Source organism: Lontra canadensis, unplaced genomic scaffold, assembly GCF_010015895.1.
Source record: "Lontra canadensis isolate GAN:19392208 unplaced genomic scaffold, GSC_riverotter_1.0 scaffold99, whole genome shotgun sequence".
NCBI lineage: Eukaryota > Metazoa > Chordata > Mammalia > Carnivora > Mustelidae > Lontra > Lontra canadensis.
The window spans coordinates 7,446,796-7,462,395 of NW_022631093.1; the positions used below are offsets into that span (position 1 = coordinate 7,446,796).

The 15,600-nt window shown below is 41.7% G+C and overlaps 1 protein-coding gene across 1 annotated transcript in view; it reads right to left on the minus strand.

Annotated features, from left to right (window-relative positions):
* The window catches only part of ETF1 (eukaryotic translation termination factor 1), a 31,184-nt gene extending 27,544 nt beyond the window's left edge, over positions 1-3,640 (minus strand). Inside the window, exons 1-2 of the mRNA XM_032837718.1 lie at positions 3,504-3,640; positions 3,240-3,343 (exon numbers count right to left, since the gene is read on the minus strand). Of these exons, the coding sequence (XP_032693609.1) occupies positions 3,240-3,325 (86 nt within the window). The 5' untranslated portion in view covers positions 3,326-3,343; positions 3,504-3,640. The remainder of the gene's footprint in view (positions 1-3,239; positions 3,344-3,503) is intronic.
* Positions 3,641-15,600: the final 11,960 nt, after the last annotated feature.

The window sequence follows — 15,600 nt, forward strand, 5'->3', positions numbered from 1 at the left end:
GAAAGCAGGCTCCCCGCGGAGCAGAGAGCCGGATGTGGGGCTCAATCCCAGGACACTGGGATCATGACCTGAGCCGAAGGCAGAGGCTTTAACCCACTGAGCCACCCAGGCGCCCCAATAAGTAAAATTTTTAAAATAAAATAGTTTGTTGTAGCTTAGATTACAATCTGAGTCATTCTGGTCTTGTATTTTCAGAAAACATAATATACATTCATTGCATAGGATAACATATTGACTCAAGGCCTGGGCTCTGCTACACTTCAGATATCAAGTTATTTAACCTCTCACCTCAGGTGCCTTAGCTATCAAAAGGTGGCAGTACTTCTTTTGAGGATTAAATCAAATAGTGTATTACTTAACACAGTGTCTATAATATACTAAGCACCCAATAATTATTGTGCTTAGAAACCTCACTTTGTTCAGATGTACTTAATTACTGAGTCCATTTTCCAATGGTTCCCTTTTTAAGCTACATTTAAGTGATATTATCAAGAGATAATCATAAACTGACTCTCAATTTCAAAATTACTCTTTTGGTTAACTATAAGCGTACCTTAGAGTTACTATTAAAAACAAACTAATATGATTTTCGTGCCCAGAATTCTACAATGCTAAGAGGGTTAAAAAACAAACCAAACAAGAAAAACCCCAAACAAAAAAATCAAAACAACCCAAACAAAAAAACATTCCAAAAACTATTCTATTAAGCCACCACTAAGTTTCACTTAGTGCTAATAACCATGCTTGAACACATCAGTTTTCTCCTTAAAACCAAAGACTACCCCCAAACACCAGCACACAAAGATTCATTCTGTCATCCAGTCTGTCTTTAAAGATCATTACATTTCTCCTTAAAATATTTTAGCATTAGACAGAATATTTCTTACCGTATACTATAATAATCTGAGCCTGACTTTAATACAATTCAGCCAAGAACAGGAATCCTCCTATTCCCTAAAAGAAGTTGGTATGCACAGGGAAACTTCTGAGCCAAACTGAATACAGTTGTGGCTCCTTACCAATACCCAGAGATGGCAAAAGATTTAAAATTTTCATGGGATCAACAAGCAACCAAATCCTAAATAAAAGCAAAGTAGGACATGATTATCAACCATATTATTTGTTTAAATGAAGACCACTTCCAGCTATTTTAGACAGCTTAATCCTTGTCTAAAATGTCCAAGCTAACCCCATCACTTAGAAGTAAAGTTGTGCATGAGAACCTCATTTTTGATGTGCTTTAAACTTAACTGAACTTTGCTAATAAAAGAGATAAAGCCTCTAAAAGCTTTAAAGGGTAGCTGAAGAGTTTCAAGTAGCTAGGTAACATGGCTCTGATCAAATCAGAGAATAAGCTTCCTTCATCATGCACTAGAAGGGAATGCTGTTACTACACAGAACGTTATTTTTAATGTTACTACACTCAGACAACAGTCAAATTACAGTCATAAATTCACATTTTAGAGTTTTTCAGAGAATGTAATGTATGCAGATTCTAATGTGTGACACTGTCCCCAACGTAAAGACATACGAGAACAAATCTACAGGTCACATCAAACTTTAAACACTGCAACAAAAATCCATAAAAGCCATACTCAATTAAAAGTAATGCAACAGAAGATCCTAGTGAAACTAATCTAATTCCTGATAGTACATCATACATAAGGGATCATGACCTGTACTATCCCTCCTGTATAATATGTTCACACTCGGGAGAATAATTATTCATTCTACCATGAGGCAAAAAAAAAATCTGTGTTCAAGTTCCTGTAAGATTATTAAAAAGATCTATTTTATTACATTCAAAGAAACAAACTTAAAAAAATTAAAAATAAGCTGCCACCTTCAATTTGTACTAAGTAAAGAGTTAGCAAAAGCCCAAGTAACTGAATGGATAGCCAAACTTTCAGAAGCTTCATTTCAAGCAGAACTGTCACTAATTTAATAAGAAAACACAGCAGCAAAACCAATCTAACAACTCCAGGCCCTCCATGTAACTAAGCGCACTTTATTTCATGTAGTAACAATTAAAAGCTTGATTAATTCTATCACTGCAAATCAAGCAATCGATGACAAACCTGGGCTGGAAACCAGAATGTCCAATTCCTGTGTTCAAAACAAATTTTCAACATGGCCTGGGGCAAGGCACTCTGCTATTCTAAGAATGCTCAGACATACAAATATGTAATGTTCCAAACGCTTTTTTTTGAGCCACTTCCTGTAAGCAAAAAGTTCCTATAACTGGGAAAAGAACAAAATAAACAAACTAAGAAAATGGGAATACTTGACACACCTTCTCCAAACGAGTAATTTTAACTTAAAAAAAAGAAAAAAAAAAGGCATATACAGCCAGTTTCTATCTAACCTTCCCATAGTACACACCCACAAAATTTACAAAAGGAGACCCAAAGCCCACCTAATTCAGTTCTAAACTTCAGCAAGCATTAGTACATTAGGCACTTCTATCCCTGAAAGTTCTATAGCGAGGCCAAAAAGGACCCCGTAGTTAACAGTTCACATTAACGGCCCCATTACCCTGTTTCTCATGTATATACAGATGCGGATTCGTACACTAAAATCTCCTCTCTACTCCAGCCCCCACACGTTGGTATTTTCATTTCATAGGTGGGTACTTCAACAGCTAACACCAGGAACCTCCGGGGTAATTGAAGGACTTGGGGGAAGTCATCTTGGAAGAGGTGGAAAACCCAGAGATATCAAGGAAAGTCAGAAAGAGGTTGTCCCTGGCCACCTCTCCTCCTTCCCGTCCCAACCAAACTTCACCGACCCGGTTCAGAAGACCAGGAGGGGGAGGCCATTTTAATGAGACCTGGCTGAGAAACATGAAGAGAGGAAATCAGGGAACGACGTTCAGAAAGGAAGGCCGGGCTCTTTCCCCCAACAGCACCCAAGTAGGGTGGCAGCAACTGGAGCTCGAACACGGAGGTGCTTGATTCAAGGGCCAGAGAGAGATTCAAAAGTAGCAATGGCCTTCCACGAGGGGGTCAAGGGGTCCGAACCCCGGGAGCGGGGCCCCTTACCCCGAAGCAGGAGAAGGACCCCTTCCCCGGCCAACCGCGAAGACCCTTGCCCCTGAGTCGGGGGCTACTACCCAGAGATCCAGAAGGCGGGAGTTGACTAGTGCCTGGTTCTCCTCATCCGGCCATGCGGCGCGGGGGCGGCCATCCTGAGGGGTCCGGGAACCAAGAGAGCACGGGGGGGCCGGACGCGGCGCTCACCCGCGGGCCGCCTCCAAGCTCTTGATGAGCTTCTTGATCTTCCAGATCTCCACGTTCCTGTCGGCAGCACTGGGGTCGTCCGCCATCTTCTCGCCTCCTCCTCCCTAGAGCGGCCCGGCGGGGCCCGGAGACACCAAGACCACAGAGTTAGCGCCGCCGCTGGGGCAGAGCGGCCCCCTTCCTAGCCACCCCCAAGAGGCCCTCTTCTTCCCGCCTCGCGCGGCCAGCCGCGGCGGTCGCTGGCCTCTCCCTCCCTCGGCTTACCTAAGGGCCCAGTCCTGGGCGGCAGCGGCTGCTCCTCCCCGGCGGCGGCTCCGCGGCGGCGGCTCTGACGTAGGACACCGGCTCCCTCTCTCCAGGCAGCTGCATGTGTTGCAATCCGCTCACATGGGGCCTGTGACATCACTTCCTCCGCCAGAGGCGGAGTGGAAGTCGGCGGGCGGAAGGGAGGGGGCCGGTGCGGAAGAGAGGAAGCTCTGCGCGCGCCGCGACTTGCCATTGGCTGTCCGCGCCGCGGCCTACAATGAGGTTGCTGATTGGTCGCAGATGGGGCCGCGCGGCCTTGTGAGGTAGGGCCGGGGGCGGGGAAGTACAGCCTTCCTTCCGGTCCGGCTAGCCCGGTGCAGGAAGCGGGCGGAAGTCGGGGGCTCTCGCGAGGATTTATTTAGCGACCCGCCAGCCTCCAATGGGGGTGTTTTCTAAAGGTCGAGACGGAGAACGTCTTTTCCGTCCCTCTTTGATGGATGGAATGGGCATCTGAAAATCTACGACGCGCGGCTAGACGATCGGGCCGGGACTCGCGATTTGAATTGCGCCTGAGGAGTCTTAAAGAAACGCCTCAAGCTTCGTGGCTTCGTACCTGGCAAAGTGCTCTTCGGCCGACGTGCGTCACTGTTGCGCGGACGAGTTAGTGTTTAGGCTCCCAGCCCGGGTGTCTGGATTAGAAAATTTTCCCCGGGTGGTCCGGGACGCGCCACCCGCAAAGGCAAAAGAAGCGCGTTGCGTCTCGCTTACTGCTCACACGGGTTCATTTTGAACCTGGAACTTTGTGGGGACGGGAGGGGAAAGCAGGGGCTATGGGAGATTGGAAACCGTGAGGTATCTGAGGCCACGAATCGTTTGGTGTGAGGTTTTGAGAGTGGAGGTGGGGAGAGTTTGAAGCAAAATGGGCAGCTATGTAAGTTAGAAGTTTATCTTTTTGAGTTATAATTTTTAGTTGACTGTGTCTCTCTTCACCTCAGTTGGATTTGTTCAAATATTTGGGCCCAAACTGTGCTAGAGTCAGTTTTCCTGAGGATGCTGAGGTGTACTGGATATAACCGTGCTTACCTTAGTGGAGCTTTCAGTTTCGTTGGGTTTATAACCATTTGTGATTGTATACTTTTGTATCATAAAATAATTGCATAAATACCCGGAAATGTTGTAAGAGTGTAATAAAAGGGCCTGATTTTGGAATGAGACCCAAAGAATGAGTAGGGGTTTGTCAGAAAGCATAACACATTAAAAAAAAAAAAAATGTATGTGCTTAAAAAGCCAGTATGCTGGAACAGGTTCAGGAATGGGTAAAGTAGCTTGAGGTGGAGACAGGACAGATAATGTAGGGTCTTCAAAGCCAGGTTTAGGAGTTTGGCCTCTTCTCTTAAGAACAATGGACATCTTAAAGGATTTATAGAGGTAGGGAAATGACATGTATGGACAGTTATGTTTTTAAGGAGATGGTTCTGTGGATTGGTGAGAGCAGAAGTAGAAGCTTAGAGATCGTTTTGGCTGCTGCAGTCATTCATGTGAGAGATAATTGTAGCTTAGACTTAGGGTGATGATAGTACAGATAGAAGTCAGTGATATAAAGGGGGTTAGAATGGATAGGACTGGATGATGGATTGGATCTGGAGAAAGGAAGAATGTTCCCAGAGTGTGGAAATGGTTACACTTACTGAGTTGGGAAATATGAAGAGCAGGTTTTGAGGGATGATTGAAAATTTCCTCTTGGGTGAGGTTTTGAGACATGCAAGTGGAGATGTCAGGCAGTTGCATTTATGTTTGCTTTGAGTCCTTTTTCATGTTATCTCAACTTTGCTCACACCTTTGAGATGGGGGTATTATCCCCATTTCATAGATAGGGAAACTGAGGCAAAGAAAGGCGAAAGGGACTTGCTCAGAATCACATAGCTAGTTTATGACTTCCAGACTCCATGTTCAGTGCCCAGTGCATTTTATCATGCAGCAACTCCATTACCTCTGTTGCCATAGGGTGAGGACACTTTTCCTGCAGGAAATGTTTCTCCCCCAGCAAATGAATTCCCAGGGTAGTATCTCTTCTTTAGGTACCATTTTGTAATTCATGGCATATGTTCATTCATTACATAGTATTTATTTTACTTCTGTGTGTCATTCACTGTGCTTAGTAATGCACCTTCTAAAGTAAATAATAATAAACACTGTTACTGACTGGATGTGTACCATGTCCCAAGCTTTTCCCTACTTCATTTCCCTTACCCCAATTCCTACTTTTTTCACTTGGTTCCCTTGATCTACATCTCTTTCATTTTTATGTTTACGGCATTGCTTCAGGTCAATGTTTCATGGCTTTATAGGCTTTCTAGACCACCTCACAGGCTTGCTTTTATAGGTGATTATCCTGAAATAAGATGGTGACATGTCAGAATTACTGTTTGTCAGCGTTTGAATTGTTCAAATTTCATAATTACTGAGATATGTAACTTGTTTCTTAGAATGTTCTAATTCCAGATAGTTTATATGTAGCTCCGAAAGCTTACTTGCTTCATTGCTGTAAATTCACCATCTCTGCATTTGGAATTGAAAACCAGTGTCTTAGTGGCAAATACTGGCATTGATTTCTAGCAGAAGAGATTTGAAAGGAATAGAACAGGGATGCTATTTCCTTCAGCAAGGAGGAGGCTTTATGAATGCAGCCATGACTATCAGTGTTCAGGAAGAACCTCTTGTGACATAAGACTGATACAGATTTTTTCAAAATGACATACGATGAGGGTAGAATATATAGCCTCTCTTGGCACAGGTTGTCCTTTTCTGAAAAATGAAGGATTTGTTACTTGACCTCAGAATTTCTTCTCTAGGTCTAATGTTAAATAATAAAGTTAAATACTGGGGTGTAGATAACATTCCTAGTTATGGGTGGAGATGAGGAAGGGAAGGAGGATTGTTTTGATGATGTTGAAAGTACCAGTAGCAACTTGAGAACACAGTGTTGTTAGGTACAGAATGAAATTACTGGTTGCTAATGTGCAGGCCAGTTTTAAGAGCCAAGGTGAAGAAAGCAGGGGAGAAATGGTTGTGGGAAGATTTCCTAAGGGCTGTAACCTATGACTCTTAGGGAAGTCAGTGGGATTGTTAAAGGAAAGATCTCTGGAGCTAGGCAGCCTTAGGGTTGAACCCTGACTTTGCTCCTTATGTTGCAGAATTTGTGTTTATCTATAAAATGGGGATACTGCCTTTTTTGTGGGACTACTGGATTAAATAAGTTGTGTAAAGTGTCTAGTACCATTTACAGCACCTGTGTCAATAGTGAATGCTAGTTCTGTTTTTAGTTTCTCCTGATTTGTTCTGTCCTCTTCCATTGTTTTCAGTACCTATCTGTTGACCTGATATACTACTTCTAGCAGAAAATTGAAGTTGAGAGCCTAAAGTTAGAGCAGACCCAAATTACAATTCCTAGGGATTTTTTTTTTTCCTGGTGGAAAGAGGGAACCAGTAAAATGGTCTGTGGGATCTTTACCCTGTTTCAGTGACTGGTGTGTTAATAATTGTTAGAAATTTGGAACTTTTCACAGCTGGAGTTTAAAAGATTGGGTATTTATGTGGGGAGAGTTTTGTGGGTGCCAAGAAGCAATTGTGGTTTAGACCTAGAAATTGGGCCTTGGGCTGATCAGTATCTAATAGTCATTGATAATACCTGCCTTTACTGTCATTGTGGCCATGAGATCAGTTACAGGGGTTTTGTTGCTTTGTGGCGGGACTTTTATGTGATTTTTTTTTTTTTTTTCCAAATGGAAACTATTCCTGGGCTGCACTAAATGCTTTGAAGCTTTGGCAGTGTATTTGTATTAGCTATCACAAGGGTGTCCAACTAGATATACTCGTCCATGTTTGTTCTTTCTCCCTGTTACCATTCAACATTCTTGTCAATTTGCCCAGCTTGGAGTTGTCTCTTACATACTAAGGTCCCATGGTTATAGGTAGAAGAGCAGGAATCTCTTAATGATGTTTATGTTAATAGCTTAAGGAGAAGGTCTTTTTTGCTACTGCCTAGGTAAGCAAAGCACAGGCATCATTTCTGTGTTTGTGGGTATCCTGGTCAGGTAAGGTTGGGACTTCAGTAAGATTCCCCTTGGGATATCCTTAATGTTTATTAGCTTCTAACTGGTATTGTAAGTGTAATACTAGAATTTGGAGATCTCAGTTCTATGTTCATGGTGTCTTTTTTTTTTTTTTTAAGATTTTATTTATTTATTTGACAGAGAGACAGCGAGAGAGGGAACACAGGCAGGAGGAGTGGGAGAGGGAGAAGGAGGCTTCCCGCTGGGCAGGGAGCCGGATGCGGGGTTCAATCCCAAGACCCTGAGATCACGACCTGAGCTGAAAGCAAACGCTTAAACATTGAGGCACCCACACGCGCCCCCCCCATAAGATTTTATTTAAAACAAAACAAAAAACAAAACCAATGTGCCTAAAAATAGTTACAAATAATCTGGGGGTTAGACTATCTGTGAAGTGGGGCATCTAGGTGGCTCAGTCAGGGTTAAGCATCTGACTTTTTAAATTTCAGCTCAGGTCATGATCTCAGGGTTGTGAGATTGAGTCCCATGTTGGGCTCCACTCTTAGCGGGGAGTCTGCTCGTCCCTCTCCCTTTGCTCCTCCCTCCCCCGTTTGCCTGCACACATGTTCCCTCCCTCTCTATCCCCACCCTCCGCCAAGTAAGAAAAAAACTATGAAGTGCTTACCATTTCATGACGTAGGTGAAGATCAGTAAAGGAATGTCTGGTCTGCCCTCAAGTTCCTGGATGTACTTAAGCATAATAAATTTGAAGAATGAAGTTCCATAGATTCCATCCTTAAATACATGAAGAAATCTTACAGTCAGTAAAAGCCAATGAAGAAGACCTAAGCTATAGTGGTGTAGTGTAAAACTCAAAGATTTGTGTAAGTTGACATAAGACAAGGTTGCTTAACTGTAGTACAGTGTGTGAAAGTGACTTGAAATGGTAAAGTACCGTTTATTCCCCTGTGGACACAGGGAGTATAGTATAACCCTTTAGTGGGAGGGGGAACTATAAGGAATTACAGCAGTTTCTTCTCTAAATGATCAAACATCTGTACATGAATTTGGAATCTTGTTAAATTAAGCAGATACCATTATATGCTTTACCCTATAATGATTTCCAACTATAAGAAAAAAAAATGCACATAGAGAACACTCATTCTTTCTGTTCTAGAATTTTTTTTTCTTTTTTTAGAATCCCTGTTACAAGGAGCACTCACCAGCTGATGTACCTCTTCCCATAACATGAAAGAATAATTAGCAAGGTGAGACTGACCCATGCCCTTGGATCATTTGGGGAGGGGAGTAAGTGCTTTTTGTTTCCAGTGGTGCTTTTTTTTGACTCAGTAGACAATTTTAGAACAGTGAGACAGAGTATAATTTTTTAGTTCAATTTCATAAATACTTACTGGATACCAGTTTTCTCTCTAATACTGAGATATGTGCTGAAACACTTTAGATATGATGCAGTTGTTAAATTTGCAGTCTTTTTTAAGGGGAAAAAGAACAAAGGAATGTTAGATAGATAACCATATAAAAAGAGAAGTAGCTGTTTATAGGACTGAGGCAGATATGAACAAGACGAGCCTGGAACACCTTTTTATATAAGAAAGGAAATTAACAAAGACTATGGGGGTCTTTTTTTTTCCTTGTGTAAGTACTTACAACAGCCTAATAGACTTTTCTTTATTGAGATATAATTGACATATAACATTATATTATTTCCAGATATAACAATATAATGATTGAATATTTGTATATATTGTGAAATGATCACCATAGTAAGTCTAGTTAATATCTGTCAATGTATGTAGTTTCCAGTTTTTTTTCTTGTGATGAGCACTTTAAGATTTACTCTTAGCAACTTTCAGATATGCAATAATTATTAATTAGAGTTACCATGCTGTACATTTCATCCCTAATACTTTATAATTGGAAGCTCGTAACTTTTGACCTCCATCACCTATTTCACCCACCCCCAACCTTCCCATTCCCCCCATTTCCTCCCCTGCCTCTGGCAACCAGCAGTCTGTCCTCTGTCTGTGTAAGCTTGGGATTTTTTGTTGTTGTTGTTGTTGTTTTTTAAAAGTTTTTTTTTATTTGTCAGAGAGAGAGCACAAGCAGGGGGAGCAGCAGACAGAGGGAGAAACAGGCTTCCTGCTGAGCAAGGAGCCCAATATGGGACTTGATCCCAGAGGGGCTTTGGGATCATGACCTGAGCCACACAGGTGTCCCTGTTGGTTTTTTTTTTTTTAAAGATTCCCTGTCTAAATGAGATCGTATAGCATTTGCCTTTCTCTGACTTATTTCCCATAGCATAATGCCTTCAGGGTCTATCCATGTTATCACAGAGGGCAAGATTTCATTCTTTTCTGTGACCTTAGAGTAGTATTTTTTTAAAGAAGTTATTTATTTGAGAGAAAGAGCCAGAGAGAGAGACAGAGCACAAGCAGGGGTAGCAGCAGAGGAAGAGGGAGAAGCAGGCTCCCTAAATAGGGAACGAATTGTGGGACTAAATCTCAGGACCCTGGGATCACGACCTGTGCTGAAGGCAGACGCTTTAACGCACTGAGCCACCCAGGCGTCCCTAGAGTGTTCTATTATATACAAGTGCGCTCACACGTGCTCATGTATCACTTCTTTATCTGTTCATCCATCATTGGATGCCTAGATTGTTTCCATATCTTGGCTATTGTAGCTAATGCTGCAGTGAACATGGGGATTCACATTCCTTTTGTTTTTAAATGAGAGTGTGTGTGCAAATGCTGGGTAGGGGATGGGGCAGAGGGGGCGAGAGAATCTTAAGCAGGCTTCACACCCAGTGCAGAGCCAATTCAGGCTCATGACACTGAGATCATGACCTGAGTGAAAACAAGAGTTGGATGCCTAAGTGACTGAGCCACCCAGGCTCTCCTGCATTTATCTTTTTGAATTAGTGGTTTCATTTTCTTTGGGTAAATACGCAGAAGTGGAATTGCTGGATTGTATGATAGTTTTGTTTTTTAATTTATTGAGGAGTCCCCCATACTGTTTTCTATAGTGGCTGCACCAATTTACATTCCCATCAACAGTGCACAAATGTTTGCATTTCTCCGTATCTTTGCCAACACTTGCTATTATCTTGTCTTTTTTTTTTTTTTTTTTTTTTTTTTTAACGAGAGGGAGAAACTTAAGCAGGCTGCACACCTGTTACGGAGCCTGATGCCAGGCTCCATCTCACAACCTTGAGATCATGACCTGAGTGGAAACAGAGTCAGATGATTAACTGACTGAGCCACCGAGGCAGCCCTCCTGTTCTTTCGGTATTAGCCATTCTGACAAGTATAAGGTTAATAGCCCATTGTTTTTAGTTTGCATTTCCCTGGTGATGAGTGATACTGAACACCTTCTTATGTACCTGTTGGTCATCTCTTTGTCATTGGAAAAGTGTCTATTCAGATCCTCTGTCCATTTTTTTATTGGATTGGATCGGGTTTTTTTGCTATTGAGTTGTATGAATTAATACATTTTGAATATTAAACCCTTTTCAGATACATTATTTAGAAATATTTTATATCATTCACTATCTTGTATTTTCATTTTATTTATTTCCTTCGCTGTGCATAAGCTTTTCGGTTTAATGTAGTCCCACTTTTTTTTTTTTTTTTTCCTTTTGTTGACTTTCTTTTTGGTGTCAGATCCAAAAATCATCACCAAGACTGATGTCAAGGAAATTAAGGCCTTTATTTTCTTTGGGGAATTTTATAGTTTTAAAAGTTTTTCATCCATTTTGTGTATGGTGTAGGAGAGTGGCACAATTTCATTCTTTTGCATATGGCTGTCCAGTTTTCCCAACACCATTTATTGAAGAGACTGTTCTTGGGGTCCTATCAAAAGAACTAAAGAGCCAATAGGAAGAGTTTCCACAGGCCAAAAATACAACACTTTGAGCATCATTAAGAACTACAGTGAATTGAAGCATATAAAATGAGTTAAAATCTCTGAGCTCACAGTGACTCCTGAGAAACCTCATTAGTCTCACCTTTGAATACTACTACAAAATCAACTCATTCTTAAATCCTTTTCTGTATGAACTGTACCTCAGGGTAACTAGGTACTTAAGAGGGGAAGTTTCTCACTGCAGAGGTATTCCAACTAAAAAGTGAAGATAGGATAGTATCACTTTTTTTTTTTTTTTTTTAGATTTTATTTATTTAGGAGAGAGAGCCCCTGCATGAGAGCTGGGGGAAGGGCAGAGAGAAGGGGAGAGAATCCCAAGCACACTTCTCGCTAACCATGGAGCCCAAAGCAGGGCTTGGTCAGTCGCTTAACCAACTGGGCCACATAGGTGCTTTGGGATAGTACTACTTTTAATGAAGTCAGAGATTTAGGTAATGATCATCAGTAGCTGCTAACATCACCTAAGAGCCAACCAGAATTATGTACCCTCTGATGGAAGTACACACCACCTATTCTTGTCAAGAAACTGAAGTTCAGATCAGTTGGGGATGGAAGAACATGTTAAATGACATCACAGGAATGCAGTCCTATGAGACATAGTGAAATGTAGTATGTAGGACATAATAGGACTGGTGGACCAGTTTCTTTAACAAATTGCAGGGTGCCTGGGTGGCTCAGTTGGTTACATGTCTGACTCTTGATTTTGGCTCAGGTCATGATTTGGGGGTCATGGGATTGAGCCCCATGTTAAGACTCTGCACTCAGTGGGGAAAGCTGCCTGAGATTCTCTCTCCCTCTGCCCCTTTCCCCAACATTCTAAAATAATATCTTTATAGATAGATGGGTAGTAAAGTGCGGGGAAAAGGAAGCAGAGTCTTAGTGAACATATGAAGCAGTATAGGATGTGGACTTTATTTGGTTCCTGGCTCTTTTAACAATTGAGAAAGTTGTGAAATGGGTACCTGGTTGGTTTAGTCAGTAGAGTTTTTGAGTCTGGATCTCGGGGGTGTAAGGTCAAGCCCAACATTGGATGTAGACATTACTTAAATACTATCTTAAAGTTGTGAAATGGGTAAATTTGGACTTTTGTTTGCTATTAAGGAGTTGCTCTTGTCTTGTGTGTGTTCATGATAGTTGTATTTTATAGAATAATCCTTTTTAAAATAATTTATGTTAGAGTAAAATTAGTGAAACAGCCAGTGTAGTTAAGGTGTCATGGAGAGTGTTGACCAAGGATACTTAGGAAACACAAAGGTAAAACCGAGCTGGCACATGGCAAGGGGGCAGGGATCCGGAGGGTTTGAACTGAATGTAAGCTATACCAGTAGAGTGAGTTTTCATTTAGGAAAGCTATGGTTTCAACCCTTTCTTGGTCACAGATTCAAGAAGTTCATAAAAGCAGTGGACCATTTCTTCAGAAAAATTAATACCGTCTTACATTATGTCATTAGTGTTTTATGGACCCCCTGAAGTCAATCATGTGGACTCCTTGTTCTCCTAACTCCAAATCTCTACCTGCTAGGTCAGGGGCTGCAAGAATCTTTTTAAGAGCCTGTGATTTAGGTCAAACTTTAGGGCCCAAACTCATGACCCCCAGATTGAGAGCTGTATGTTTTACCACTGAGACAGCCTGATGTCCCTACGTAGAATGTATTACTTTCCTGTTTCCTATCTCAGACTTGAAACTCATAGTTATTAAAGGCTGATTCAGCTGCAGTGTTCTCTTTAGGGTTAAGATATCTTCTTACCGGGGCACCTGAGTGGCCTAGTCCATTAGAAGTGTAACACTGATTGTGGCTCAGGTCATGATCTCAGTGTGAGATGTAGTCCAGTGTTAGGCTCTGTGCTAGATGTGGAACCTGCTAAGATTCTCTCCCCTTCCCCATGTCCCTCCCCCAAATTTCTGCTTTGTGACCTGCTGCAGCAGAAATGGGTTTGATAGTGAGGCATTGTATTAGGTTTAAGCATTTATCAAATTGCCGATAATTGTTTTTAACCTGTGGAAATGGCTTTCAGTGGTTCTTTCTGTAATTGCTAAATTGCCTCCATGCTGTACAGATTGAGTAATGTAGGTCACCCTATAGTTCCTTTATTTAAAGCTTTCATCCATTTCATTGTTGCGATACTAGAGGAAAGGAGACAGCTCTTACAAAGCAGCCTTAGAACTGCAAAATGGAGTCACAGTGGTATCTGAAATAGTGAACAGCCTTTGCTTGAAGTAGTTTATTTTCAAGGTCTGGGTTGTCTCTCACTTTTAATCTTATGTACCTTCTGTAAGAATTTGCTTTTATCTTTACTGTTTCTTCTTGCTATAGCATTTCTAATGTAAATGTTATACTTAAAATTAAGCCACCTTGATAGATTACTTACTAAAAGTATCTTCAAAATGAAATACGGAGCAGAGCATCTTATTCTTCCTGGTAATTGATAGCTTGACAAAACACCTATGTACAGGACTCTGAACTCAAGGAAACCATCAGGTGACAAGGGCCATTCTGTAAACTAAATGGCCTGTACTCTTCAAGTCAGTATTCTATGCCTGGGTAGCTCATTTGGCTAAGTGTCTGCCTTGGCTCAGGTCATGATCCCAGGGTCACATAAGGCTCCCTGCTCAGCAGGGAGCCTGCTTCACCCTCTGCCTGCTGCTTCTCCCGCTTGTGCTTGCTTTCTCTGACAAAATCGTAAAGGAACCATTCTTACCGAAAAGGACACAAATACCCCCATGTGATTGTTTTCAAAGATTTGAAGGGGGGGGGTTATGTGCGTGCCTAAGACCAGGGAGTGGGTAGACAGAGGGAGAGATCTGAAGCCGACTCCTCACTTAGCGCAGAGCGTGCCAGATTTGGGCCTCAATCCCACAACTCTTGAGGTCATGACCTGAGCCTAAAATCAAGAGTCAGACGTTTAACTGAGCCACCCAGGCACCCTGAAATGCCACTTGTGATTTCTGGTTGCTGACTTTTATGGGAAATGACCAGAGTAGCAAGGGTGTGCTTTTAAGTGGGGGAAAACTACTTGGAAGAACGCAAGAAGTAAATTATACTCATTGGTAGGAGTGAAGAAGGTAGTTCTGGATATACGTTGACAGTGGCTAAAATTTATTGACTTTTTTTGTTTAGGCAAGTCTAAGCAGCATATTTATTCTAACTGGAAAGACTACTTAGGAAGGGAAACCATCAGTTCCTTTTGGGCCCTGTCAGGGCAGTTGTCACCACAAAAGGGAGACTATATCTCAGGAAAGAAGACCTTTGCCTTTCAAGGTTGTTTGTACCATTTAGCATTTTTACTGTTAGGTACCTGAAATGCTGCTCTGTTTGCTACACATGGTGTAGCTTGAGATAGTATCTCTGAGTGCCTTTCCAAGCAGCTCTTTTACCTGATGCCAAAGATGGACCTTTAATAAAAAACTACTAGTTCTTACCTGGGGTGCTTTAGAAGTCCTTGACGGGCTTATTATCACAAAGATTGGGAAACTCTAGAGACATTCAGTGGGCAAACACTGACCAGAGATGCTAAATAAGTATCTTCCAACATGCCACAAGATAATTTTTCACAAAGAATTACTGCACATCCCACAAGGTTCCCAAGTGTTCACATAGCTGAAAACTTGAGCCTAGAATTTATTTTTCATATGAATCTCCAGAAATGTTTACATGGGTGTTAAGGAACACTTAATTTTTCAGGAATGTAATACTTGTGTAAACAATCTCCTTCACATTAGAGCACTATATTGACTTAATTATACATCAATTTCAGATCTCACAGAATGAAAGGAGGGATTACATCTGATGGGGTCTAAGGCCATGTTCTTGACTGACAGATTCCTTTGGGCATGGTATGTGACAGTAATTCATGAAAGTGGGGGGGGGGGAGTCTATTGGAAAACTTTTGGTAAATAATTCTTCACACTTAATACAGCAAAGATAGTCACCCTTCTGCTTCTGAAGGTGTCAGCATTTAACTAGAACTGTATCAGAGAATATGGGACAAGGCAACTCATTCAGGATTAAACAGGAGAAATGTAGAAAGAGTCAAATCCTGATGGCGTGTCCTTGATAGTAATATTTCATCATACCAGCCCTTCCAAATCCTGAATTTTGGCCAGTGTTAGAAACCTGAGT